General features: G+C 45.5%; 1 protein-coding gene across 1 annotated transcript in view; it reads left to right on the top strand.

Moving 5' to 3' along the window:
* ARHGAP35 (Rho GTPase activating protein 35) overlaps positions 1-25620 on the top strand; it is a 50146-nt gene extending 24526 nt beyond the window's left edge. Inside the window, exons 3-7 of the mRNA XM_034438180.3 lie at positions 4069-4213; positions 14853-14930; positions 15896-16027; positions 20405-20510; positions 20914-25620. Coding sequence (XP_034294071.2) covers positions 4069-4213; positions 14853-14930; positions 15896-16027; positions 20405-20510; positions 20914-21274 — 822 coding nt within the window. The 3' untranslated portion in view covers positions 21275-25620. The remainder of the gene's footprint in view (positions 1-4068; positions 4214-14852; positions 14931-15895; positions 16028-20404; positions 20511-20913) is intronic.
* The last annotated feature ends 1847 nt before the right edge of the window (positions 25621-27467 follow it).

Below are 27467 nucleotides of genomic sequence, written 5' to 3'. Positions count from 1 at the left end.
TGAAGCGGTGGAAAAACTACCCTGGAGCATGTTTGACTCTCTCTCTGAGATGTTCTAGCTTTTAGGTTGTCCCAGAGCACTCTGATCAGGGAAGCTAGGGTTATCCAAAATCCTTGTGGATATTATTTCTTGAAATAATATCCACAAGTAGCATAAAAATTTGAGCATCGTGATTTACATCCAGCATCCCTTTCCCTGTGCAAGCTTTTCAACTGATTGAGACCTAATAATACTTTGCTCTTTCAGTTTGTATAGCTGAAGTGCTGATTGTAAATCACCAGGGCTTTTTAAAAGCTGGCTCCTTTTATTGTCGCTTACGGTCACGATGCAATATATATGGCTGCTTCTGTTACCTTTTGGATTTATTCCTCAATAAATCTCTGCAGGGTAAGCAGTGTAGGATAGCAGAAGTACCAGTATCTTCCTAAGAGGTGAACCTTGTTTAATCTTGAAATATAATCTGCTAGGGAGAGCAGACAAGGAAAAAAGACACACTCAGTCTTCGTACACATTTATCAAAGGACTTCAGTGTATGATTTTGTTCGGTAAAGAATAGAATAGAATAGAATAGAATAGAATAGAATAGAATAGAATAGAATAGAATAGAATAGAATAGAATAGAATAGAATAGAATTCTTTATTGGCCAAATGTGATTGGACACACAAGGAATTTGTCTTGGTGCATACGCTCTCGGTGTACATAAAAGAAAAGATAACATTCCTCAAGGATCATAAGGTACAACAATTAATGATAGTCATACGGAAACAGTCAATAAAGCCAGCTACAATTGTAAATATCCCTTGAATCGTTTTGCCTGAATGTAAGTTTCCAACCACTTCAAGTCCGACTGAGTCAACAAATTGCACTGAATTATAATTTGGCTGATGGATAGTTTGCAAATAGTCCTCGATTTATGACCACAGTTGAGTCCAACATCTTGGTTGCTAAGCGAGACTGTTGCTAAGTGAGTTTTGCCCCACTTCACGACCTTTTGTGCCACAGTCGTTAAGTGAATCACTGCAGTTGATAAGTCTCCCCATTGACTTTGCTTGTCAGAAAGTTGCAAAAGGGGATCATGTGACTGTCATAAATGCGAGTCAATTGCCAAGCATCTGAATTTGGATCACATGACCACGGGGGTTCAGCAACCGTCGTAAGCGTGAAAAACAGTTGTAAGTCACTGTTTTCAGTGCCGTTGTAACTTCGAACAGTCACTAAATGAATGGTTGTAAGTCGAGGACTACTTGCATTTATCTTAAATTCTTAAATAGAATTTAAGCTCTTATTAAGCTACGGTTACTTGGTTTGATTTCTTGTTAAAGTATCTGGTTATCTTTGTACAGAAAAGTTCTTTCTCTTCTGTGGTCTGAAAATAAATGGTTACACTCACACACACACATACACACACACAACTTGTTGTTACAAGCTAGTATTGTTCAAAATATCCTTCTATCACCAGAACCTTAGAAGAGGAAGTTGTATGGAAATAGACTAAACAGGAAATAGACAATGGAGAGGGTGAGAAGTTTCCTGGGGCCACATGGTTCAGGAGATGTCCTCAAGGATTGGTATTTCATCCAGGCCACTGATTTCTTTCTTTCTTTCTTTTTCTTTTTCTTTTTCTTTTTTGAGCTCAAAATAACAAAACATCTGTCCTTGTATGTGGGGACCCTCATTGCAATTGAGTCACACCCCACCTATTGTTACTTTTCAATTATTGCAGTGTGTCCATCTTCTCAGGTTTCCTGCCAACTTCCTCATCTTGAAAAAAAAATGTAAATTACTATGTTTATGATGAAAAGTAATCGTACATTTATTTCTTTTTTGGTTGGTTGGTTGTGTGTGTGTGTGTATATGGGGGAGGAGGGGCTACAAAACTACTTGCGATGCCAACTGGCTCCTGTCACTCAGTGATTTGAGATTTGCAAAAGGGGGGCAAATTTTAGGATTAAAGAGCTATTTATGAGAAGCCGGTCCCCTTGCGACCTGTTGGCTCATTGTTTCAGCGATATTTCCTTACCTAAACAGAGAAGCAGAATGACTGCAGGTAGGCAAAAAAGCAGTGGGAGCAACTTCCGACTTCCTGCCGGCTTTCCCCATTGGCTTGTCCTGTATAAAGCTAATCGGAAACTTTCCAAGTCAAAAAGTGACTCTGGGAGTTTGGGAGCACTGAAGCACATCAACTTTGCCAAATTTCCATCCCACGGGAGTCATGGGCCCTCTGTGTTTGATTTGGAAGATCCAGGACTGTTTCAGCCAGTAATCAATCTCTCCCCCCCCCCTCTCTCTCTTTCTTTCTTTCTTCCTTTCTTCCTTTCTTTCTCTCATATTTGAAAGAGAGCCTTGGTTCAGGATTCTGATTTGGGGATTTAATCCTTCTCTTATGCAGTCCCTGATCTGTGATTGTTTTCATTTGTCTTCTTTTCTGTACAGGTAGTCCTTGACTTACGACTACAGTCGAGCCCAAACTTTCCTTTGCTAATTGAGATATTTGTTAAGTAAATTTTGCTCCATTTTGTGACCTTTCTTGCCACAATTGTGCAGTTGTTAAGGTAGTAACATGGTTGTTAAGTGAATCTGGCTTCCCCATTGATGTTACTTGTCAGAAGGTCGCAAAAGGGGGATCATATCACCCTGGGACCCTGCGGCCGTCATAAATATGAACCAGTTTCCAAACATCCGAATTTTGATCATGTGTCCATGAGGCTGCTGCTACGGACGTAAGTGTGAATAATGGTCATAGGTCACATTTTTCAGTGCCATTGTAACTTCGGACGGTCACTACATGAACTGTTGTAAGTTGAGGACTAACTGTAGTTCAGTGTTTAATGATCCTCTGCTGCTCATCTTTATCCTGTATGAATCTACTAGATCTTGTCATTGTTGTTCTAAGCTAGTCTTGGCATGTTGTTTCAGCCTCAGCCAACCCTATTTAAGCCACAAAATACCTTTCACAGCATTGTTTTAGAAACAAAACCGTGTGATATCTGCATCACATTGCCTTAATCTGGACAGAATCTTCCTCGTTCGCTTTTGCCCTCTTTGACGGCTGCCGCTATTTTGAATTATCTCTGTTGCTCTATGTATAACGCTCATCATTGTTTTGGTTGCACTGAGCCTGTTTTTCTCGTGGCTTCTGTTGTGACATATCCCTTGAATGGCTTTCTGCTTTTTCACATAACATTTTCCAACTGATATTATTTATTGGTTAGGTTCCTGCCTTCAGGAGCTCATGGTGGCATAGTCACAGCTCCTTTTCCCCTCCCCATTTTTCCACCGTCACAAGCCTGCTGGGGCTGGATGAGCAGAGAGTAGTTGACCCAGAGATACCAAAGAGACTCTGTGGCTAAGGATGGCTTGGAATCTCGGTGGCCCTGCGCCAAGTCTGGCATTTTACCCACTGCTATACAGTGGCTCTCATATCATGTTTGTTTATTAGAATTTTTATGCAACTTTTATTACTTTATAAGTAACTCGAGGTGGCAAATATACATAATACTCCTTTCTCTTCCTGTTTTTCCCCATAACAACAATCTTGCAAGGTAGGTTGAGCTGAGATACAGTAACTGGCCCAAAGTCACCTAGCTGCTCTCGTGCCTAATGTGCGACTAGAACTCAAGAGTGTCCTGGTGATTGGCACAAGGTCACCCAGCTGGCTTTCATGGTTTAAATGGGACTAGAACTCACTGCCTCCTGGTGATTGGCCCAAAGTCATCCAATTGATGATCATGCATAAGCCGGGACTAGAACTCATTGCCTCCTGGTGATTGGCCTAAAGACATCCAGCTAAATTCATGCCTAAGGTGGGACTAGAACTCACATCTCCTGATTTCTAGACCAGCTCCTTAACCATTAGTCTGAACTGAATATTACAGGCATAACTTAAACAAATATGATTTACTAGCAATTTGTGCTTTCAGACATATAGATCCCATTTGTCTAATCAGATACAAGGTTTTTAAGTGAAATGTGGGGCTATTATCTTTAGGCAATAAAACAGTCCTTTCTTCCTTCCTTCCGACTCTATATTCCTGGCCGTACTAACTCCGATCAATTGTTTTCTACAGAAACCAAAGCCTAAACCTCGACCATCTATCACAAAGACTACGTGGGAGAGCAACTATTTTGGGGTGCCTTTGACCACTGTAGTGACCTCAGAGAAGCCCATTCCCATTTTTATTGAGAGATGCATCGAATACATTGAAGCAACAGGTAAGCAGGAAGGCAATGTTTTAATGGTTAAAGTTGGTGCTGAAGGGGAGTGGCAGGGCCACATTGCTTAGCTGGACACAGCTGGGTCTGTCAAAATGTGGGGTGTCCCCCCCTTTTTAAAGTGTGATATACTTATTTCAATGACAGGTCCTTGGTGCTCTCTGAGCTTGGTTGTTTTCTTGCAGACGTTTCATTCCCCAAACTAGGTAACATCATCAGTCCGACTAGTGTGGGTAGTGAAACATCTGCAAGAAACCAGCCAAGGTCAGAGAGCATCAAGGATGCCACATTTCAGTACTTTACAAATATTCTCCATTATTGGTACCTGTTTTAAGACATGCATTTCAGTTTTCATCTATTCCTTCATTATAATAAAGGGAAACCACTATTGTTTTTTGTAATCATAGACAAGAGGTGCTCTGAGGGGTGCAAAGTGGGGCCACATGTGGGTTGTCCACTTCTGGTTGGAGACACCTGGCACTGGATCGGAGATGGTTGATTTAGGATTATTATCCTGAGGTTTACAGTCCTTGGTAATACAGAGGAAATCTCGGATTCTCGTTCTCCTTCAGTTTCTCATGCTTTCAGAGGGACTTTGGTTGCTAGAAATTGTAGCGTGTGCTCCCCCTCTGCTAAATTGTGATAATGCTTGCACAGTTAAGGACGAAGTCAGGAGCTCCTAATTGGAATGGGTTTTTTCTCTGTTTCTGCCTCACTTCAGGTTCTCACAGCCTGCAGCAAAGGAGCAAAATAAAGGGGTTTTTATCACGCTTTGTCTTGTGACCAAATAACACATTATTAAACAAAAATCACTGGGACATCCACTGCCTGCCTAAGCAGAAGAAATAAAAAAATGAATTCGGGATGGGAATAAATCCGAAAGTCTCAGGACACTGGTTAGGAAACCAAAATGATTTGTTCACGTAACTATTGAATGCAGTTTAAACTAAAACGGCTTGGAAGGCATTAGGTATTCTGGTAGGATTTGAACTTGGACTTCAAAGTGTTCTGTCGATGTTGCTGCCATCTGTATTTCCCTTGGTTAATTATGTAGAGATAACCTTTGAACTGCCAGAAGAATTTTAGGTGACTGCATCTTGCATCACAACTATGCCTGTGCTTTGCTGATTCTTACTGGTGTGTCACGCAGGTAGAAAACTCTTTCGATGTTATCCCAAAAGCTGTAAAACTCTTAGGAGAAGAGAGGGGGTCATTCAGCTGTGTCTATTACATTAAATCAGTAGACTTATACTAAATAAACATATATGCAATTCAAATAATGATTATAGTTAAATCATTTGCACTTGGCTCTCGAACCCCATGGATAAAAATGGACATGCTGCTTTTCTCTGAAGGCTTGAACCAGTTTTTAAAGGCCTCTCCCCTCTAAATGATAAGTCTTCCCAACTTCTTTCCTTATCAGCTCTCCTCTTTATTCCATCAATAATTGACAGCAGTGCCTAATGGTGGAGGTTCAAACAGAATATGAATCTTTTTATCCCTTGCAGCTACAGTAGGTGAAATTGGATAACATCTGCCAGCTGCTTAATTATTTAACTATTAGCCAGGTTGATCTGGAAGCCTTAAAAGACATCCTTGCATTGTATATGCATATCCCCCGTAGGATAAACCCTCGGCAAAGCTGCGGAATATTTGCTCTTATTACTAGCGAAAATAAGAATTTCAGGTTAGTTATTTGGATTGAAATGTTTGCCTTTGAGCCTGGTTCTCACTGGCTCCTGACGAGGATAGATTTTGGCTGCCTTCATTTTGGGGCACAAGTAGTATTTGCTTGTGGCTTGGAGGGGCTGTTTGTTGAAATCACTTATTTGATGCTGGATGAAGTCCTGGTTTGCTAATCCACCAGAGTTAAGCAAGGTGGTAGATACTCTTGGTGCTGCTAATAACTCGGATGTTCTTGGGGGAAACTTCTTGAGAGTTATTTTCAAACAGAATATCCTGCAGACAGAGTATCCTGCACAGTGCAACCCCCTCTGCAATTTATCCTATACTTGACATGCTTCCTGTTAAATCTATTCCCCACGTTCACTATTCCTCCCCTACCTTTTTACCTGCCTGGTCGCCCTGAGAGGCACATCTCTTTCTCCTGGGCTCGAAAGCATGTCAGAGCAATAAGCCTCTTAGCGGATATAATTGGGAAAAAGCAGAAAATAATAAGTTGGCTTGTATTGAATGCTGCATCGAGAGATAGGAACTTTTAGTAGTGTGGACTTTGGCACAGAACTGCCCATTGTGGCTATGTTAGCAGTGCCAGATGCTAAGGATGCTGCAGAATAATAAGAATTTTGATTACTTTTATTTATTTATGGTCTCTCTCTCTCTGTGACTCTCTCTGTCTCTCTCTCTCACACACACACACATGCACACACACAACTTGGTCTCATCAGCAGTTAAAAGTGTTTCAAGATGTCCACTTTCATATAAGTTCCTCCCTTGTATGAAACTAATACTACACGATTTATATATTAAATTCACACAGTGATCCATGATGTTATTTCCTTAATGCTAATAAACCCCCAGATTACAGTACGGTATAATTTAACACAGAGAATATTTTGGGAAAGAACGAAAGAGATTCTGCGTGTGACCGGCAGAATGAATGTTACAGCAATTTCTAGACCAAAGATTCTCAGCCTCGGCAACGTTAAGACGTGTGGACCTCAACTCCCAGAATTCCCCAGCCATTTATCCAAGGTTGATAAACACTGGCTTAATATAACAGGTGGGACAAGAACATTCCCATAACCATGCTTTAAAAATCCAAACCATGGTTTTTAGCAACTGTGCAACTTGTAAAGGGAAATGGGCCACTTTGGGAAAATTGAAAATAATCCTGAGCCACAAAGTAACAGCTGGTGCGCAAGAATGGGGTTGGTGAGGCTTGAAGGAGCTGGCCCATGGCAGAAGTCTTTCAGGATGGCAGCAGCAATAAACAGATTGAATTGACCGAATCTGAGGCCTTCTCAAAATTGCTTGGTGTCGAGGGCAATCCTAGCTATCTTCTAAAATATATGGGGCAGCCACAGAGAGGAGGGGGTCAATCTATTCTCCAAAGCACCTAAAGGCCAGACAAGAAGCAATGGATGGAAACTCATCAAGGAGAGAAGGAGGAGGAATTTCCTGACAGTGAGGACAATTCATCAGTGGAATGACTTGCCTCCAGATGTTGTGGGGGCTCCAACACTGGAAGTTTTAAAGAAGAGATTGGGTAACCATTTGTCTGAAATAGTATAGGTTTCTTCCTTGAGCAGGGGGTCCCTTCCAGCCCTAGGATCCTATGTTCTATGTTATACTGTTACTACTACTCACAGCTGATTGGAAAGTTGGTGCCCTACTCATGCCCTCTTGTAGACAGATACCAAAGACTATAGTGGGGGCAAGAAACCAGACCAGAGAGTTTGGATCCAGAAGCTTGTCCTCCAACTATCATTGTGCCAAAGTTCATGGAATGCCAAACTAGGGGTAAGTCAAACTACAGACAAGTTTAGGGAGAGAGCAAAACAGAGTTTGCCATCCCACACATTTATAAACCAGGGTTTGAAAGTCCCCCGTTAAATTTTCTCCGTGCTGTTCTTTATTGCAGTCCAATCTTTCTATGGCACTGCAGAAGACTGAATTCCAGTTGCGTTGCCAAGTTCTCCAAGACATTTGCAGATGGTAACCATGTGAACTCTGGAAGATTGCTTTGAAAAATACCTCAATGTTTCCTTTGTTTAACTAAGCCCAAACTCACCATGTTGAGTCATGGCCATCATACTAAGTAATGCTTGATGGAGCCAACCACTCTAGTAAAATTCCCTCTTTTATTTCGGAAAAAAAAGACCCCCACTGGATTAATTCCACGAATGCTACATTTTTACTTTTTCATTTCCTACTTCCTATTCTGTCTAACTTTAAAGACAGTTTTTCAATATCTCATAATCCAGACTCAGTTCAACTGATACCTTATATAGAATTAGTATAAAAAAATGAGAAGTGCAAAATGAAATAATTTCATTATATATATATATATATATTTTAAGTGGAAAATAAATATTTTGACACTCTTATTTTCAGTAAAATGAAACATGTGAGATATGCAATCACATAATCTTTGGCTTGTAAAATACGTATCTGAATCTAAGCCTCTGTCATTAATCATAGTGCCAAAATAATGAAGCTCGTAACTGAAGTTCCACTCTTTTATCTGTGGCATGCACACCTATAAAGGATCAACAGGTATAATAACCCGTTGGGAACTGGTCTCACCGAACTGAGAAACGGTGCAGATTTAAAGCAGCATAACCTCTTAACTCTCTTGGAGCTGATCCGATTCTTAGCTTGGCAGGAGGACGGTTAGACTGTCATCTATTGTGTTTGACAACGGCTCAGCCCTTCTGATGCCACCGACAGACACATTGCTAAACAGATGCGTGTGTAGCTTTCTCCGAAGGCAAACGTGAACCTCGAGGATTTTTTTACTACCTGATAGCAAAACACAGAGGATAAACAATTGGATTGGCAGGCCCAGGGCGATCGTGACTAGTTTCTTTTCCCAGTCCCCAAAAATCATCACGTTTTTATGTGGCTTCCTTGGATCTGTTAGGATTGAAATCAAAGAACAATAGCTCTAGGATAGAAGGATTGCGCCACATCGGCCCCCAAATCGGCAAGAGCTGTTGACAACCAAAAAGGAGCTGGCATTTTTATGAAGGCCCCGTCAGAATTTCAGCCCGCTGATGTCATGGGCTCGGAATGCGGTAAGGCAAGAATAGATACTAGGGCGCAGATTTAAAAAAAAAAAAAAATCAGGAGATCTGCAGTTTTAAGAATTGCTTCAACGTGGTTGTTTTCCCTTAAGAAATTGCAGACTGGAAGGAAAGCTAAATCCAGGTGTTTCTGTGGAAGGATCGTTTTAGAATTGAACCCTTTCTTTCTTGGAGAGTGGCATCAACTATCAAAGGAATGGTACAGTTGTATTGTAGAGGTGATGTAAAATCTCTCTAATAACCAGGCAAAGTTTGCCTTCTAGGGTAGTTTTTCTCAATGTTGACAGCTTTAAGACACGTGGACTCCAACTCCCAGAATTCCCAGCCAGTATGGCTGGCTGGGGAATTCTGGGAGTTGAAGTCCACAAATCTTAAAAGTGGCCAGAGTTGAGAAACACTCTTCTGGGTGTCCATCAGTGGTGGTATTCAGCTGCTTCGGACTGAACCGGTAGTGGCGACCTGTGGGGGGGGGGCCTGCCCGCCCACCCCAGAGCTATGTCGCCCTATTTAGCCTCATTTTCTAAGCCGTGTGCAAGCAGCGTGCATGAGCAAAGTGCATGTGCAGAAGACCGTGCACACGTGTGGAAGGCGCATGTGCAAGTGAGGCCAGCGTGCGTGCATACGTGCTCACATTTTTGGTCTGCGGCAAACCGGTGGTAAAATTAGGTGAAACCCACCTCTGGACAATGCAGGCCAAGGTTTTTAAGCAGGGTTAGATTTCAGGCAATCTATGAACTTCAGTGGGAAAGAAAAATATCTTCATTTTCACTGATCTCTAACTGAATTTAGCTTGTCTTGCTATTGATTTAATGGATTAGGGAGGAAAAAGCCATATATATTTTCATATTGCGTATTTTTTAATATTTTGATCACTGTACTTGTGCATAATTTGTTTCCTTTATAATACAATCTGTGACATATTTAATGCATTTAAATCACACACACACACACCCGGGTGATAATACAATTTGATGTTGGCTAAATGCATTTCTGCTAGTTTCTCTGAAACTGAAGCTACGTACTTTCATATTAATCATATTTTTCACACACATTTGAGGAAAAGTAAACTCTGTTTGTGCTGACAGATCTTTGATAGCAAATGGCACCTTAAAATGTTTCTAATTTAGTTATAGGCTTGGATCAATTAAACATTTTGATTTTTTTGCAGGAATATTTTAAATATTTTCTAACACTGCAAGAAAAATGCTAAATATAGGACGGCCATCGAATAAAGTGTTGAAAGGCTGATTATCTGTTTTCAAAAATGAAATGTTTACAGAAAAACACAGATTTGTGGTGTAGTTTATTGCCATATTTAGGCTAAAGTTCCTTGAAAGACATGATGTGGAAAAGAACAGGCTATATATGTATACCTACTTTGGAAATAAGCTAGCTTGCATTCTTGAGTTTTTGCTAGCTGAGAATTTTGTTTGTTGAGATGGAGTCCACCTACTTCAACTGGTATTATTCCCATTTTATGAAATGGTGAACGAAGAGCTGAGCAGCAACTGAGATAAGATTTGAACAGAAACGTGCAGATTTGTTAAGATTTTTTTAAAATTAATGATTACTATATGTTTGCTTTTGGATATTTTCGGCTGTTCATATTAATGGAAAAACAGAGTTAGAAGGGACCTTGGAGGTCTTCTAGCCCAGCCCCCTGCTCATGCAGAAGACCCTATACCATTGCAGACAAATGCCTGTCCGGTCTCCTCTTAAAAGCCTCCAGTGATGGAGTGGCCACAACTTCTGGAGGCAAGTAGTTCCACTGGTTAATTGTTCTCACAAAATCCTTCTTAGTTCTAGGTTGGTTCTGTCTTTGATAAGCTTCCACCCATTGCTTCTTGCTCTGCCTTCAGGTCCTTTCAACCTACGTTGAAAACCTCCTGCTCCTACCTCTTTCCCCCAATTTAAACTTTATTTCCCTCTGTCGATCATTAACCGGGGCAAATAAGCCTGGCCGTTAATTTGCATATACAGTAAAACAGTTGTCCTCCCGTCATCCCAGCAGCAGCTCTGTTTGGAGCCTGCTTGCTGCCTGCAGGAAGGACGGGGAGGCGTTGCTGCATAATGTTCAGCGTCTCACAATTGTCCCATTCTGGAAACGGCCCTGTTTGATGGAGTAACTCGATGGGACACTGTGGGCTTCTCTGTTGAATAAAAGGGCAGTGGGGAAAAAGGAAGGCCTCAGTTCCAAGAGGCATTATTATATTTGTCTCTTCCACCGGCGGAAGCCCATGAGCTGCCCTGTGACAGCTTTGCTCTGGGCATGACTCTGATGAATGGAGCGTGTGGGCTGGTGACAGGAAGCCGCTGGGGATCGGCGACATGTAAGAGGGCCTGCCTTCCGTTGGGCCTTCTGGGTTCGTAGAATCCCTTTCTCTTCGCCTTGCTGGAAACCACACAGTTGCACGAACCGGGCCTGGCTAGTCTAGTGAAGAGAAGGACCAGGGGAGGTAGGATATTTGAGGGGCTGCCACGGAGAGGAGGAAGGGGGTCAAGCTGTTTTCCAAAGCACCCGAAGGCCAGACAAGGAATAATGGATAGAAACTGATCAAGGAGAGATTCAACTTAGAAATAAGAAGTTTTCCGACAGTGAGAGCAATCGACCCATGGAACAGAAGTTGTGGGAACTCTTTCAAGAAGAGGCTGGACTGCCATCTGTCAGAAATGGTGTAGGGTCTCCTGCTTGGGTGGGGGGGTTGGGCTAGATGACCTACAAGGTCCCCTTCAACTCTGTTCATCTGAAGAAATAGTGTACACAAACATCACCTAAGCAAGGTGTAAACTTCAAAGGACGTGGCCTTAGAAATGATCCGTGACACCAACTGGGCTCTCAAGTGAAGGTGGAGAAGGATGTTAGGGAAGGAAAGTGGGGGATTTCTCTCCTCTCCTGCCCTAATGCTGCTTTGTCTCTGGGCAGGTGGTCCCTGACTTACAACCGTTCATTTAGTGACCGTTCAAAGTTACAAAAGCACTAAAAAAAGTGGCTTATGACCGTTTTTTCACACTTAAGACCATTGCAGCCTTCCCGTGGTCAGGTGATCAAAATTCAGATGCTTGCAACTGACTCATTTTTACGACGATTGCAGTGTCCAGGGGTCATGTGACCCCCTTTTTGTGACCTTCTGATAAGCCAAGTCAATGGGGAAGCCAGGTTCACTTAACAACCCTGTGACCAACTTAAGAACTGCAGGGATTCACTTAGCAACTGAGGCAAAAAAGGCCATAAAATGGGGAGAAACTCACTTAACAACTGTCTTGCTTAGCAACAGAAATGTACTCAATTGGGACCGTAAGTCGAGGACTACCTGTAGTGTAAAGGGACAATTTACAATATGTAATTTTAAGCCCAAATCAAACCCTGGGAAATTGCATTCACAATTTCTTGTATAATCCATATTTTGGGTCACCCCTGAATGAGTCAGTTGCCGATATTTTGCCTGCTTGTGAATTTGATGTGTATCTATCCACAAAGAGGCTTGTTTTTGGCACAGAAACGGTTCTATTGTCACAGCTCACCTACTGTTCTCAGTACACAACGCCTGCCTAGTTTTGTGTGTGACAAGGATTGGGTGTAAAACAGGATTTTATAACATAAACATGGAAGTGGATTGCAGGAAATATTACTAAACATTGCTTTTTCGCCGCCGCAAAGTTGAGAGTCACTTTTGCCATCGAGGGTACGATTGGGAAACTGCTGCTGGCTTGGATTTGATAGCCAGTTTTGTTCCTCCTGGGTGTCCCTAAGACCCCTGGGGGCTCCGCGCATTATTTGATGGCTCCAGTGAAGCCCCTGAGAAGCACAACTATTCCAAAGTCCACTTGTTTTGCTTGTGTACAGCTGCGCTTAATCTAGTCTTCCACAAAACCCCTGCCTCATTTTAACTCCTTACATGCATGGGTGGGCATCTTTGCCTGTCAACCAGAGATCAATCGCATAATCGCAATTGGCAGTTCGGAGTTTTTAAAGCCATGCCGTTGGTGATCTCTGCCCTCAGAATAAATCTTGCAGATTCCCCTATTTTTAATATACCTTCCTGAATGGGAGATAGGCCAGCCCTTTGCATTTCTCCCGAGTAGGCTTCTCGGAAAGCAGCTATCGAAGTTTGAAGATGCTAAGATGCTGAACTGCTCGTCAGTATGTAGATTTATGAAGACCTTCCTGCAGTTACCAAGCAGGATAATTTGTGATCTTCGACTCGTTTCTTAGCTTTATGATGGCTTCCAGATTTCCATGCCAGCTTTCTTACTACTCAGTGGCTTTTCGTTTTTTAAAAAAAATAACCAATAAACTTTCTTGAACTTAAAATAACCAGGCATGCTGAGATTTATGTGTCAAGCTTTCTCATAGGAGCTTGTAATCTTTCTTTGCACCAGATGAGATTCTGGCACGGGCAAGATTTAAACCAGAGTCAGGTTGCTTGATTGTTTTCTTTGGGAGGAAAATGCTCCCATATTGAAGTATATACAGGTAGTCCTCAACCTACGACCACAATTGAGCCCAAAACTTCTCTTGCTAAGCAAGGCCATTGTTAATTTGCCCATTTTATTTATTTATTTTATTTATTTTTGCCACAATTGTTAAGCGGATCACTGCAGTTGTTAAGAGAACCAGGCAGTCATTCAGTGAATCGGGCTACCTCCATTGATTTTGCTGTCGGAAGCCAGCTGGAAAGGTTACAAATGGCGATCGCATGACCCCGGGACACTGCGACCGTCATAAATATGAGTCAGATACCAAACACCTGAATTTCAGTCACGTGACCACGGGTATGCTACAGTGGTCATAAGTGTGAAAACAGGTCATAAGTCACTTTTTTCAGTGCTGTTGTAACTTGGAACGGTCACTAAAGGAACGGTTGTAAGTCGAGGACTACCTGTAATCACAGAGGCACTGTCAAAGTAGTTGGTGGACATATATTTTTAGCATTTGTGCCATGGATGATGCCCAGTTTTTGATACGTGCACTGATCAGGTAGCTGATTTATACCACCCTCTCCCCCTCCTCAAATTGCAAAAAAACCTGCCTTAGCCATTCATCGCAGGTCTTTTATAGCACTTTGCAATTAGGAAATATAATTTCAACACATTTCTGCAGGGGCGTGAGGTTAGTGCAGGGTTCTAGTAATTATACTTTTCGCTATCATTATCTCCCCACAGCTTCTCGGAGCAATTAAAATCCACCACAAAGGTATAATATAAACGGTTACAGCCACACGGATACATATGTGATACAGAAAGGCAGAAGGTTATTCATCACCATTTCTTCCTCAGTTTGTTTTTCTAGTTATAATCTCCACTGCTAGTTTATTTGCTCTGGAGCTTTTTCCGCCTTTTTAGCAATTTAAAAAAGCTTTAGTATTTGGAAGGAACTAAGGGATACTAATGGCCACTCATTTCCCTTGACGCTTTGAAAGTGGAACGCAGTGCAAACTTAATACAAAATCACATTTTCCTCAGTATTGTGACTTGTCAGGTTCTTGGTGCTCTCTGAGCTGCAGATGTTTCATTACCCAACTAGGTAACGTTATCAATGCTAGAAGGGAGGAGGAGAGGGACTCTGGGGTCCTTGGTGCTGTGTGAGCTTGGTTGTTTTCTTACAGATGTTTTATAACCCAAGTATGTAACATCATCAAAATGACTTGGAGGGTTGGTTCTCTTTGAGCTTCGTTGCTTCCTTGCAGACATTTCATTACCAAACTAGGTAACTTCATCAGTGCTAGAAGGAGTGAAATCATGACTTGCATCTCTGTGCCCCCATTTTCTGGGCAGAAGGCTTCTATGCTCAGTCTCCCATAAAATATTTCTTTCCTGGTGATTTGCACGTTAGGCTCTGCTTTAATCTTTTTCTCTCCCCTCCCCACCAGGGTTGAGCACCGAAGGGATCTACCGGGTGAGTGGAAACAAGTCTGAGATGGAGAGTTTGCAGCGGCAATTTGACCAAGGTAGGACCCCCGCAGCCTCCGTGCTTTTACTTGAGATGGGAGAAGCCGTTTAGGAAGGCAGTCGGGGTTTGCAGGGAGACAGATTGGTGTGGGTGTGGGGGACTCTTGCTTTTAACTTCTTCTGGAAGGCCAGCCAAGTTGGAGACTGATGCACCTCCACTGAGGGGTCGTTCCAGAGAGCCAGCCCCCTTATGGAAAAACATTGCTCCTGGGTTTCGTCTCCCCCCCCTCACTCCCCAAAGTCCAAAGGGGGACAACCAGCTGTTTTTCCTGGTCCTTGACTTACGACCTCACTTGAGCCCACCATTTCTGTTGCCAAGTGAGCTTTGCCCCCCATTTTACGACCTTTGTTGCCGCAGTTATTAAGCGAATCACTACAGCTGTTAAATTAGCAGCACCGTTGTTAAGCGAATCTGGCTTCCTTGTTGACTTTGCTGGTCAGCAGGTCACAAAAGGTGATCACGTGACCCCAGGAGCCCTGCAACGGTCATAAACATGAGCCAGTCGCCAAATTTTGATGACGTGACCAAAGGAATTCTGCAATGGACATAAATGTGAAACAAGAGTAATTTTTTTTCAGTGAGGTAACTCTGAACAGTCACTAAATGAACCCTTTGTAAGTCGGGGACTTCCTGTAATTGGAGAGATTCTGTTCCGGAGAGACATTCCTGTCCATAAATCTTTGTCTAGTTTCCATCCACAACCCCACAAATCACAAGGCTGAGGGATTTTGTATTAAATTTGCGCTGCATTCCACCTTTCCGAGTGTCAAGGGAAATGAGTGGCCATTAGTGTTCCTTAGTTCCTCCCAACTACTAACGCTTTTTTAAATTGATTGACATTTGAAGGACAGCCGAACTTTTTAGCTGGGGCTCCACACACCCCCACCCCCACCCCACTTCTGTTGGTCTTTTCTTTGCAGCTCTTTGATAGGCAAACCTAACCCTTGAATCCTCTCCTCGCAGATCATAACCTGGACTTTGCCGAGAAGGATTTCACTGTGAACGCTGTAGCTGGAGCCATGAAGAGCTTCTTCTCAGAGCTGCCGGATCCCCTGGTACCCTACAACATGCAGATCGAGCTGGTGGAGGCCCACAGTGAGTATGTGCCCGCCAGCCGTAAAGGCTGGCCTTTCTTAGGACGCCAAAGGGAGAATCGCTCGTGTTTGCGAAGCCTTTGGATAGATTCATTTTTGAAACCGAACCCACAAAGAGCACTTGCTTGTGAGCTGTTGAGCATCCAAATTGCTCAAGAGTCTCCTTGGACATGGACTGCTGAAGCAGCATCTTCTAAGCTTTTCCCTGTTTTATTTATTATCTTGGTTAATCCACTCAGATGACTTCAGCACAAGCTTTGCTGGTAGGGAACGAAGGCGTATCCGACGGAGGAAGGAGGCAGAGTTTGGGCTGTAGGGTTGGAGACCAAGGAAATCTGAGCCAGAGAAATTCCCTAGGCCAGCAGCCTTCCCAATCTTTTGGGCACCAGGGACAGGTTCCGTGGACAGAGGTTTTTCCACGGAGTGGAGCGGGCCTGGTTTCATGTGCTTGCCTGCATCCCACGGATGGGGCTTTGCTTATTTGCAAGGACCAGTTTCTGGCATGCCACGGACCGGAGGTTGGCAATCCCTGCCCTAGACTACTTTGTAGAAATGAAGAGGAGGCTAATAAAAACCCCTCAAATGAAAAGGACGACTAAGGGTGACATGATAGAAGTCTTCCGATATTTGAGGGGCTGTCCCAGAGAAGAGGGGGCCAGTCTATTCTCCAAAGCCCCTGAAGGCAGGACAAGAAACAATGGTTGGAAACTAATCAAGGAGAGAAGCAACCTGGAATTAAGGAGAAAGTGAGAACAATTCAAGAGTGGAAGAGTGTTTAATTGCCTTGATAAGTTGTGGGTGCTCCATCACTGGAGGTTTTCTAGAAGAAATTGGACAACCATTTGTCCAGAATGGCATAGAGCAGGGGTGCCCAACTTTGGCAACTATAAGACCTGTGGACTCCAACTTCCAGAATTCCCCAGCCAGCCATGCTGGGAGTTGAAGTCCACAGGCCTTAAAGCTGCCAAAGGTGGACATCCCTGGCATCGGGTCTCCTGCTCAAGCAGAGGGTTGGACTAGAAGACCTTCAAGCTCCCTTTCAATTCTGTTATTCTAAGTTCTAAATTGACACAAGGCATTCATACATTTCTACCTATCTGAAACAAGTCCAAAAACCTTTTCTGCCCAAAACATGGCAGATCTCCCTGAGATGACTTCTTCAGAAGTCCTGCCAGGTTATTTTGGCACATCCAGAAGCCGTAAGGCCCCCTTCGGCCGCCACAGTAAAAAATAGGGCAGGAATGGTGCCTTGCGGCCGCGGCCTCAGTGAAGTGGCAGGGCTGCAACCAACCTGTGCCCATGAGAGGCCACTTGCCATATTTTAAATATAGCAAGATAAAATTAGTTGTCTTTGAACTATATCTCAAAAAGCCGAAGACAGATGACAAAATCTTTTTAACAAGCATATTTGTCTGCAGCCTGGCAGCAGTTCCTTCACTGAGTTGCTTCCAGCTTCCCTCGCCATAAAACCAGAGAGGGAGGCTGAAGTCATTTTATCTCCCCTCGTTTTTTATTTTTAAATTAATTGATTTGGGTTCCGATTTGTTTTGGTGGCTTGGCTTTCTAATTCTATCCCCCATTGGTTATTAGTTTGTTCTGTGATTACTGATCGCTTCGTTTTTAACCGTGATTATTTGAATCGTGCGCTGGTTTCAAATAAGGATAGAACATGCTAGTCACTTTCCTGATTTTTTCTGCATACAGCCAGCCTTGCAAGGGGCAGGCGAAATACCCATTGGGATCTGCAGCCCTGCGCTATTTAATTCAGACAAACCCATATAACTGTTTTCTTCAGTTTTCTTTAGGCGGGGGTAAATGGTGCAGCTTCCACCAGTCACAGAATTACACAAAATAAAATTGGTACTGCAGTAGTGCCCCCTGACTGTTTCAAATAAGGGACGATTAATAGCCAGTGAACACCAGTTTCTAAAAATATATGAAAAGGCTTCCAACATTGTTCTGCTAGGTTCAAAGCAGTAAAAAGGGTATATATATATATTTGGCCACTTTAAGATGGGTGGGACTTCAACTCCCAGAATTCCCTAGCCAGCATGGCTGGCTGGCTGGGGAATTCTGGGAGTTGAAGTCCCACCCATCTTAAAGAAGCCAAGATTGAGCATCCCTGGTCTGGTGACTGTTCTGGGAAGCCTCTGTTCTGTTTTCAAGCTGCCCTGACGGTGCCAAAGTCCAAACAGATCCCCCCCCTTTTTTTTTTTTTTGAGCCAGCAATGCTGCTGTTGACAATCCTGAATTTCACTGCAGATGCACTTAAAATTGTCGGAGCTCCGAACGGCGCTGAGAGCTGTTTAAATATTTAACTGTGTGGTCTATCTAAAGTGGAGTTTGGCGTCTCTGCTTGAGAAGCCGTCTCCGAGGGATTCCCGACAAAAGATGCCTTTGCTTTTGTTGCTCTAAAAGATACTTTTTTGAAATAAAAAAATTAAGCTCAGAAAGCTATCCTCTCCCGTGATGGATTCACCCTGGTGACGTTGGGGCATTTTTTAAAAAAAGCTGCAGAACCGAAGCAAAGGCTGCTGTTGACTTAAGGAGTTGGCTTCTTGGGCAGACAGCCTCCGGTAATATTTATTGCGGCAGCTGCCACAGACGTCTTTAATGCAACCCTTTCAAACAAAAATTGGAGAAGTGTGGTTTAACTTTATTACCGTCAGGATCTTGGGCTATTATTGTAAGGTGTTAGCAAGTACAAATTAAAAAGCACAGATGTGGTAAGTGGAAGAATTCACCACCATGCTATCGTGCAGATAATAAAATACCAAGGAACCTAACTATTAAGACTAATTAACAGGGTCATAAAGACTTGGTAAATAAAAATGCAAATTCTTATGTACTAATACTAGGCTGCTAAGCGAGGCTGTGTCTGGGCTTTGTGTTTCGTCCATTCAGTTGTGCCTTGATCACGGAGAGTCCCTGCAGTTTTCTTGGCAAGGTTTTTCAGAAATGGGTTGCCATTGCTGCCTCCTTTGGGCTGAGAGAAAACGACTGGCCCAAGATGACCCAGCTAGTTTTGTGCCAGACTGTGTCTGACTCAAAACATTACATTACTCAAAACAAAACGACTTGCCTCCAGAAGTTATGAATTCTCCAACACTGGAAGTTTTTAAGAAGAGATTGGACAACCATTTGTTTGAAATGGTAGAGTGTTTCCTGCTTGAGCAGGGGGTTAGACTAGAAGACCTCCAAGGTCCCTTCCAACTCTCTTATTCTATATTCTATTCCTGTGATGGTGAACCTATGGCATATGTGCCCAAAGTGGCACACGAAGCCATGTTGCCTGGCATGCGCCGCCTTGCCTGTTTGTCTTCTGGATTTCTGGCACGTATGTGTGTGTGATGATCAGCTGCCCTTCGCACGCATGTGACAGTGCCAAAAACCGGCCTGTGCATGTGTGCTGGCCAGCTGATCGTTGGGTGCGCATACGTGCTAGAACCCAGGAGTTCGGCTTTCCTGGAGTGTGGCCCTGACGCGCGCACGAGCGTGCGTGACATTTCCACTTGACCTTTTCAGCACTCGGTGCCAAAAAGGTTCACCATCACTGCTCTATTCTATATTATACCTGGATTTTTCTGTGAGCATTTGGGAAGACTGCTGAAAAGCTATTTTCCCCTTCCTGGTTTAAGTAGAACGGATTTCATAAAATCTGAGGCTTTTAACTTGGAGCGCCCAGTTTCATGAGCCATGGTGGCGCAGTGGTTAGAGTGCAGTACTGCAGGCTACTTCTGCTGACTGCCGGCTGCCTGCAATTTGGCAGTTCAGATCTCACCAGGCTCAAGGTTGACTCAGCCTTCTGTCCTTCCGAGGTGGGTCAAATAAGGAGCCAGATTGTTGGAGGCCAGAGGCTGACTCTGTAAAACGCTTAGAGAGGGCTGGAAAGCACTGTGAAGCGATATATAAGTCTAAGGGCTACTGCTATTCATGCTAGTTCAGTTCTGCCAGCAATTTGAGGTTCTTAGGACTTGGGGAAGAAAAATGCAAAGAGAGTTGTCCGATAAATTTATATAGTTTATAGTATCTGGTACCTCTTACGGTAGTTTTTATTTTGGGAAGGAAATTAATTTTAATGGCCACATATTCCTCATAATGTTCATATAAAGCAGATTTGGCTGAATAAAATCATCAGATGTTTTGATCGCCATTCCTAAGTCTTTTGTACTAACTGCCTTCTTAGCTCGTCCCCTTCCCTAGGACCACTTTGTAGGGGCAGCCTCGGCTAATATGGGGCGGGGGTCGTGGGACTGGGGGATGACAGACCAGAGTAAATAGGTTTATTCCTTAAGCAGGAGCTGCTCATGGTTCCACTTGGATGACCTCAGAGGGCGAAAAGAGCCTCCAATCTTCTTCCTTTTCTCCACCTCAACAGAGATCAACGACCGAGAGCAGAAACTGCATGCGCTCAAAGAGGTGCTGAAGAAGTTCCCCAGGGAGAACTACGAGGTCTTCAAATACGTCATCTCCCATTTGAACAAGTAAGTGCCCCCTGGCTCCTTCCGTCCCTCGCCCGCTCCGTGACACCCCCCCCCCCCAGATGGGCCTTAAAATCTACACATGGGGCTCATTGGAGAAACCCTCTGGGACAGCAGAAGCTCCCCTTCCCCAACGTTTCTCCCAGTTAAGCAAGGTTGGCAGCCACTTTTTTTCAGTGCCGTTGTAACTTCGAACGGTCACTAAATGAACGGTTGTAAGTCGAGAACCACCTGCAGTTTGGATTCTACGTTCCCACTTCGTCCCCTCCACAGAGCAGGGAGCGCTGGTTGCTCTGGGAAAGCCGGAGGTCCCCTCTGGGAAGGGTGGGGGTGAGCGACAGCTCTTGCCTCCTCCCGTGCCTGACCCCCTCCCCACCTCCCACCTCCCCGCCCTTTGTCCTTGCAGAGTGAGCCACAACAACCGCACCAACCTGATGACCAGCGAGAACCTCTCCATCTGCTTCTGGCCCACCCTGATGCGCCCCGATTTCAGCACCATGGACGCCCTGACCGCCACCCGCATCTACCAGACAATCATCGAACTCTTCATCCAGCAGTGCTCTTTCTTCTTCTACAGCCGGCCCATCGTCGAGCCCCCCGGCGCCACCCCCAACTCCCCCTCAGCCCTGCCCATCAGCACCCCTTTCCTCTCCTCCACGCCTGTCATCGCCCAGCCCTCCCCACCCCAGACGCCGCCCCCCTCGCCCCAGTCTCCCCTCCAGTCCCTGCTCCCGCCGCAGCTCCAGGCCGAGCAGCACACACTGTGAACCCAGGCCGGGCCAGGAAGAAAGGCCTCCATTGCGACGCAGAGGACGGGACGATCCACCTTGGCGCCTCTTGGCCCGCCCTCGCCTCCGCCGTTCGGTTCCAGACTTCTGTGGGGCTGAGCCACGGCGGGCTGGCTGGCGCCTCGGACCCCTCTGGAGCCCGGTTCGGCCTCGGGGCTGGCACGGGAGGGCACCCCTGGGCTTACAAGCAGCAGGATGCGGTTGGAGAGTCTGGAGCCCTCTTCCCAGACAAGCATCCTTTCCATCGGGATCGACTCGGACCCAAGCAAGAGAGGCAGGTTTAGCCCAGTCGGGGTGCCGGACCCCTCCCTCCTTGGCCTTGATCTGTGCGTGGACAGAGAGGACTGTGAAGCAAGGGGGGGCCTCCTTCCCTCCCCAAGCACATTCCAGGAACGATGGAGGCCTATCCTGCAGTGCTGGACATCTCACCTCGGCCCCTTTCCTTTAGACCCTCTGGCTCCATCCCCAGAAGCGGCTCAGAAGAGCTGGATCCACTCGACTCAAGCGAAGGCCGGAACGTCACGTCAGGGAGGAAGAGTCTGGAGCGTTGGTGGCTGGCAAGAGTTTCTCGGGCAGGGCAAGGCAAGGCAGGGCCATCTCACTGGCCGTGTTGTCTCCCTAGGACAAACCACGGCATCTCTCTCACCACCCTCTTCCCCTCCCTCCCTCCCTCCCCCTCCCCTCCCTCGCCCGCCCTGGAGGGATATTGGTGTTAGCACTTAGCAGAGGAGAGAAGGAGGGGAGGGGAGGCACATGTCCATTTGCAAAGAAGGTTTGCTGTTTTGCGGTGGGGCCTGGGGTTGGACTCCTTTGGAACACTACGCTGACAGAAACACACTTGTTTGTTGTGGTGTGCGTGCGTGCGTGTCTGGTTGGGAGCAAGTGGGGAGAAGCATTGCTAGTGAAGAGAGAGCAGGGCAAACCTGCAGACGTCCCTTTCTTTCACACACAGCCCTTGGAAACGGGGGTGGGGGGGAGAAATAAGGCGAGTGACGAGTGTGGTGTATTTCGGAAGGCTGTTTCGCTGGAGTCTCTTGGAGGAGCCGAAATAAACGGGGGCCCTGGAAGAGAAGATGGGTTAAGAAGAGAGGGTTAAAGCAGGCTTTGCTTCCGGCCGCTTTGGTGCAAGTGCCACCCACACCACGGGGCTGCGGGGGAGCCCTGAGCCAAGTCCTTGGGGGAGTTCAGGGGTTGCTGCCTCGCCAGGAAGACGGCAGCCCTGCCATGGGAAAGAGAGGCTGATGGGAAAGGCTTGAAACCTCTGGGCAGTTCTGAATCCCTGCCATTGTGCCCCCTTCAGTGCCGCCACTTCCCTTGGCACCTTCCCAAGCGGCAGCTGCTGATGCATGGCGGGCCCGTGGCGGAAGAGGCTGGTGGCCCAGGAGAATTTTCTCTCCTGCCCTGTCAGCCCTTTGCCCTGGGGGCCTCCCCCTCTTCCCAGCCGAAGGTTGGCCCGGCTTCCTGGTTCGGGAGACGCTGCAAAGGAACCACAATGGAGAGAGCCGATCGGGGTTTGTGAAGGGGATTGTGTATCAGCAGTGCCTGGTAAACTGCCCTGTTTGTGTCTCTGTGTGTGTTCGTGCGAGAGCGAGAGCGTGCGAGGGGTAGAGTTGTTCTCATCAATAGGGCAGTTTTAACTGGAGTTTCCATGGTACCACTGGGGGGGGGGACAAGGGAGCGATCCCTCGGCCATCCTCACTATCTTTTCGCACTTTAAAATGAAACCTGTGGTTTGTTGCTGTTTTTAAGCCTTTCAAGGATATTTGTGTTACATTCATTGGGTGGGAGTGAAATTCTGGTCCTTCTCCCACCCCACCCATCCCCCTCAGCCCCTTAAACTTCTCTTCCACTTCCATTCTGCTTCCTGGTGTCCAGAGCCCCCTCCTCCTCTTCCTTCCGCAATCTCTCTCTCTCTCTCTCTCTCTCTTATAAATAAGATGAATTATGTACTCCTTATTTTAGAACCACATTTAAAAGTTGTATCTGTGTCAGAATCGTGTGCTTTGAAAGCCCCTCTTTGCAAGCATTCCTCCCTCTTTATAACTCTCACCGCCTTTTGTGTAAATAATGGAAACGGTTTGTTTTCGATTTTTGACAAGGAACACGGCATCGGCCCACCTCCCCTCCATTATGCATGCGCCATGTGAAACGAACACACGAAACGGGGGGAAAAAGCTTGTAGGGAGGAGGCCGAGAAGGCTGGAAAAAATTCTCTTCTGACTTTTCTCCTGGGTGGGAAAATACGTGGAAATCCCACCTGAGCTGCAGTCTTTGGGCTGTTGACCCAAACGGAGGGCTGACGTGGGCGGGGGACGCCTGTTTCCCACCTGGGACGGGCCTTCCCTTTAGCACACGTCCAGTGCCGCTGTGCCTTCTTTGTGAGCGTGCTAAAAAAAAAATCTCCCTTAGCAATTGCTAGCAGCTCTTGAAATTAGGGGAGGCAGCCACCCGTAATCTCGCATTCGGTCTGGTGCCAGGCCATTCGGCTCCTGACGTCAACACCCAGCCCAGAGCTGCAAATTGGCAGGAGAAAGGAAGGACTGGAGGCTGCTCTGCCCGTGCACAGGTCAGCCTCTGGCCTTAAGATCGGGGGCGGGGGGGGCAGTTTTCCAGGTGTCTGGACCAAGATCGGAGCATCCCTGCAGAGTGGCAATTGCTTCCCTCGCCCGTCGCCATTCCCTCTTCTGGGACCAGTTGGCATTGGCTGGCCCTTAAACTGGGCCAGGTGCCTCCAAACAACCTACCTACCTTTTCAATTTCCGGGGCCTTTTGTTTTGGGCAGCACCTCTCCCGTCCAGAGGCGATGCCCGTTCATCGTCCAGCGGGTTTTTCCTCAATCCAGACGATGGGTCACCCACGAATGGGGCCCGGGCCTGCCTTTTCTTTGTCTGAAACCAGCTTTTCTCGGTCCCTCTTCTGCTGGAGGCTGCAAAGGGGCGGCTTTTTCCATCCCCCTCCCGTCACCAAGACGGCGCAGCACCTGCGCCTTTGGCCGTACGCGCTGGACAATTTACGGACACGCCTTGGCCCCACCACTGCGGCCTTGCTCCCTTTGAGCGCACTGCTGGGCTCGGTTTTCTGGCAGCAAGACAGCCGGCAGGTTGGCGGTTCTCCCTTTCTTACTAAGGCCCATCGGTTTCCCCCTTGCCCCGTGAAAAACCAGCAGCGTCTTGAGGCTCTCCAGCTCTGGTTCCCGGGAGCCTCCTGTTTGGTCACCCCCAGGCAGGCTCCGTTTTGAAAGCCTTGTCTCGAAAAAGGAAAGTTCTGAATTGCTCGTCTGAATCCTTTGTCCTTCGGTGACTTAGCAGCGGCGTTCAAAGTCTGGCTTAGCTTTTCTTTTAATTTTCCTAGAAGTGGATCACTTCTGGCTTTGGTCCCGTCCCCTTATCGGTTCTCTAACCAGCCAGTGGCTTCCCCTAACGCAGAAGGTCAATTTGTCTCCAACTCATCTGGTCAGTATTCTTCAGAGGTCCCATTGTGGGGGTACGTTGCCCCTCGCTGCCCCTCTTGATCGGCCCTAGTCTAACCGTTAGGTTAAATCCCCTCCCTTCCCTTTCGGTAACATGGAAATACAATAGATTGTATTCCAAAATGTAGTTTTAAGCAGGGCATAAGTTATTGTTTTAAAATAATCTTAATTTTTTTTTCCTGTGTATATTAAAAAAAAAAAAAGCCACATCCATTTCTCAAATTGTATGGGAATAAAACTTCTGAAAAGTTGGATTTAATTCTGCACTCAGCTTTTTGTTTTGTTTTTTGTTTGTTTTGTTTTTTCCTGGTACTTGTATTTCCACACTGTAAAATTATCTCTATATATGTTGGATTAACATTTTAATTGAAGAAGACAATGATGAACGGTGATAAAACGTGGTGGTAGTTCCAGCTAAACCTGTGCCCCCCAAAAAACAAAAAAAAACTTTTCAGAAAAAGCAAGCAAAATTTACCGAAAAGACCTGTATGTAAAAAAGAAAAAGGAAAAAAAAAGTATAATGGTTATTTCTCTGTATTTTTAGGAGCCTAACGACATCCTTTAGTTATTGGTGATAGACTATATTTCCTTTTTATGCTTCTATTAAGGACTTTTTAACTCTTTGTGGTTCTTTCTCTTCCCTTCCTCTCTCAGCCCATCCAATTAGTGCATGAAATTGTTGAAATCTCTGGGCAAAGAAAGAAAAGCTCCCATTTTTTTGCTGAATTTAAACAGGAAAAAAAATCATGTTATTTGCTACAGAGTATTGTATGTGTCTCAATGGGAATGGTGTAAAAACTTAAAGGCCTTATGTGATATGTATCATAGTTAATAAATCAATCTTGTTAAAAAAAAAGTGGGTTTTTTTTCTGCTCGTCCTGCATCTTTTTGTGGGCTTCTGTTCAGTATTTCTCAACGCAGGTTGGGGAATTCTGGGAGTTGAAGTCCACACATCTTCAAGTGGCCGAGGTGGAGAAGAACCTGCTCTAAAGAACCTGACTTCCAACTTTGTGCTCCAGCAATGTGGAACTGCCAACCCTCTGCCATCCCCAGCAGGCTGGACCATCGTTTTGCTGGCTGGGGAATTCTGGGAGTTGAAGTTCGCGCATCTCAAAAGTGGCTGAGGTGGAGAAACACTGGCCTCCATACATCATGTCTGCTTTCAAGCCGGGTCTATGAAATCCACCTAGGAAGCTGCAGACCACAGGCAAGTTTAGAAGGTCCAACTGGACCCTGCGGTTTGGTTGCCAGGCTCCCAGTTGGGACCCCCGAGGTGGGGTGTCCCGCCTTCTGAGCCCTCTTAAAGTTCGTGTCTATGGAGATTCTCAAGTCACCCAGATCATAGCTGTCCCAAAGATGCCTTTTTTTCCAAAAGGCCACTGGATTTCATTTTTCCTTGAAGAGGTTTCGCTTCTCACCCAAGAAGCTTCTTCAGTTCTACCAGAACATCTACCCAGAACTGAAGAAGCTTCTTGGATGAGAAGCGAAACGTCTTCAGGGAAAATCCAAAGTCCAGTTGCCTTTTTGAAAAAGGCGATCTTTGGGACTTCTAAGTTTGCAGTCAGGCAGGCGACTTGCCCATCCAGATTTCGATGCGGACACTCGTGGCCACCTGGAACTTGTGGTCCTAAGACTGGGAGAGCTCCTTGAGATCTCTCATCTTGGTGCAGGATTCCCAATGAAAGCCTCTCCCTCCGGCTTCTGCTCCCCTCCTGCCTTGTCTCCATGATTCCTATCAACTCTGTTGTGCATCATCTACCAGGAGGTTCAGTGAGTTTCAAAAGAAAAAAAAACTTTTAAGAATTCTGCAATGTAAGTGCTGCCCTCTAGTGTTGAGTGCTTGCATTTTTTAGCTTCAAGCCATCTCTGCATCACCTTTACCTCTCCAGGTGGGTGTTTTATTTTATTTTCATTAAGAATTTTTATGGCTGCCCAATTTAGACTCTACAACTCTGGTCAGCGTGGAACGCATTAAAATAAACCCCCAAACAAGCAGTAAAAATCCAAAATATCACAACCCTCCCCCTCTCCCATTGTGAGTTCAAAGCTCAAAAGCAAAAAGGCCCGAAGGTCAAAAGGGAACTTAGTTTTAAAAGAGTGAAAGCCTCAACCAGCAGCCACTTTAAGCTTAGGAAGCCGCACCTGGTTTGCCAAAGTTAGAACTAACTGGGGTTGGTCTTGTTTACGTGAGTTTTTGCACATCTTTGGACTGCCAGCAAATTCTTGGGATAAATATGCACAGGTGAACTCCAATGACAACCCTGTGAATCATGAAGCTGCAGAATCTGAGGGAGAGGAAAGGAAATAAAGGGGAGGGGAATAATCTTTGGCCAGGACCAGGGACGCGTTTCAAAACCCATTGCTACCTGTTTGCTCGTGGGCACATGCGCACCTCTACACGTAACGCTTCACACGTGCAGAGAGGTCCAGGTGGATGGGCAGAACTTCCCACTGCTGCTGCTACTGGTTCGCCTGATCGCAACCCACCACTGGCCAGGACCCTCCTCTGTTGAAGCAGGAACACTGGAAAGGGCCTGCGTTTGCAAGCGGTCCCTCCGCTGCTTTTAAGCTTCTTGTCAGGGCATTGAATTAATTGTGGGGAATTTGTGGGGTGCTCTCTGATCTTGGCAGTTTTCTTGCAGATTATTTTCATTACCCAAACTATCATCGGTGCCAAAACCCCCCTCTTTACTAGCACTGATG

Source organism: Pantherophis guttatus, chromosome 10 (genome assembly GCF_059756535.1).
Source record: "Pantherophis guttatus breed Tessera chromosome 10, ASM5975653v1, whole genome shotgun sequence".
NCBI classification, from domain to species: domain Eukaryota; kingdom Metazoa; phylum Chordata; class Lepidosauria; order Squamata; family Colubridae; genus Pantherophis; species Pantherophis guttatus.
The sequence above is the reverse complement of the archived record's forward strand: the minus strand, read 5'-3'. Positions and strand labels throughout refer to the sequence as shown.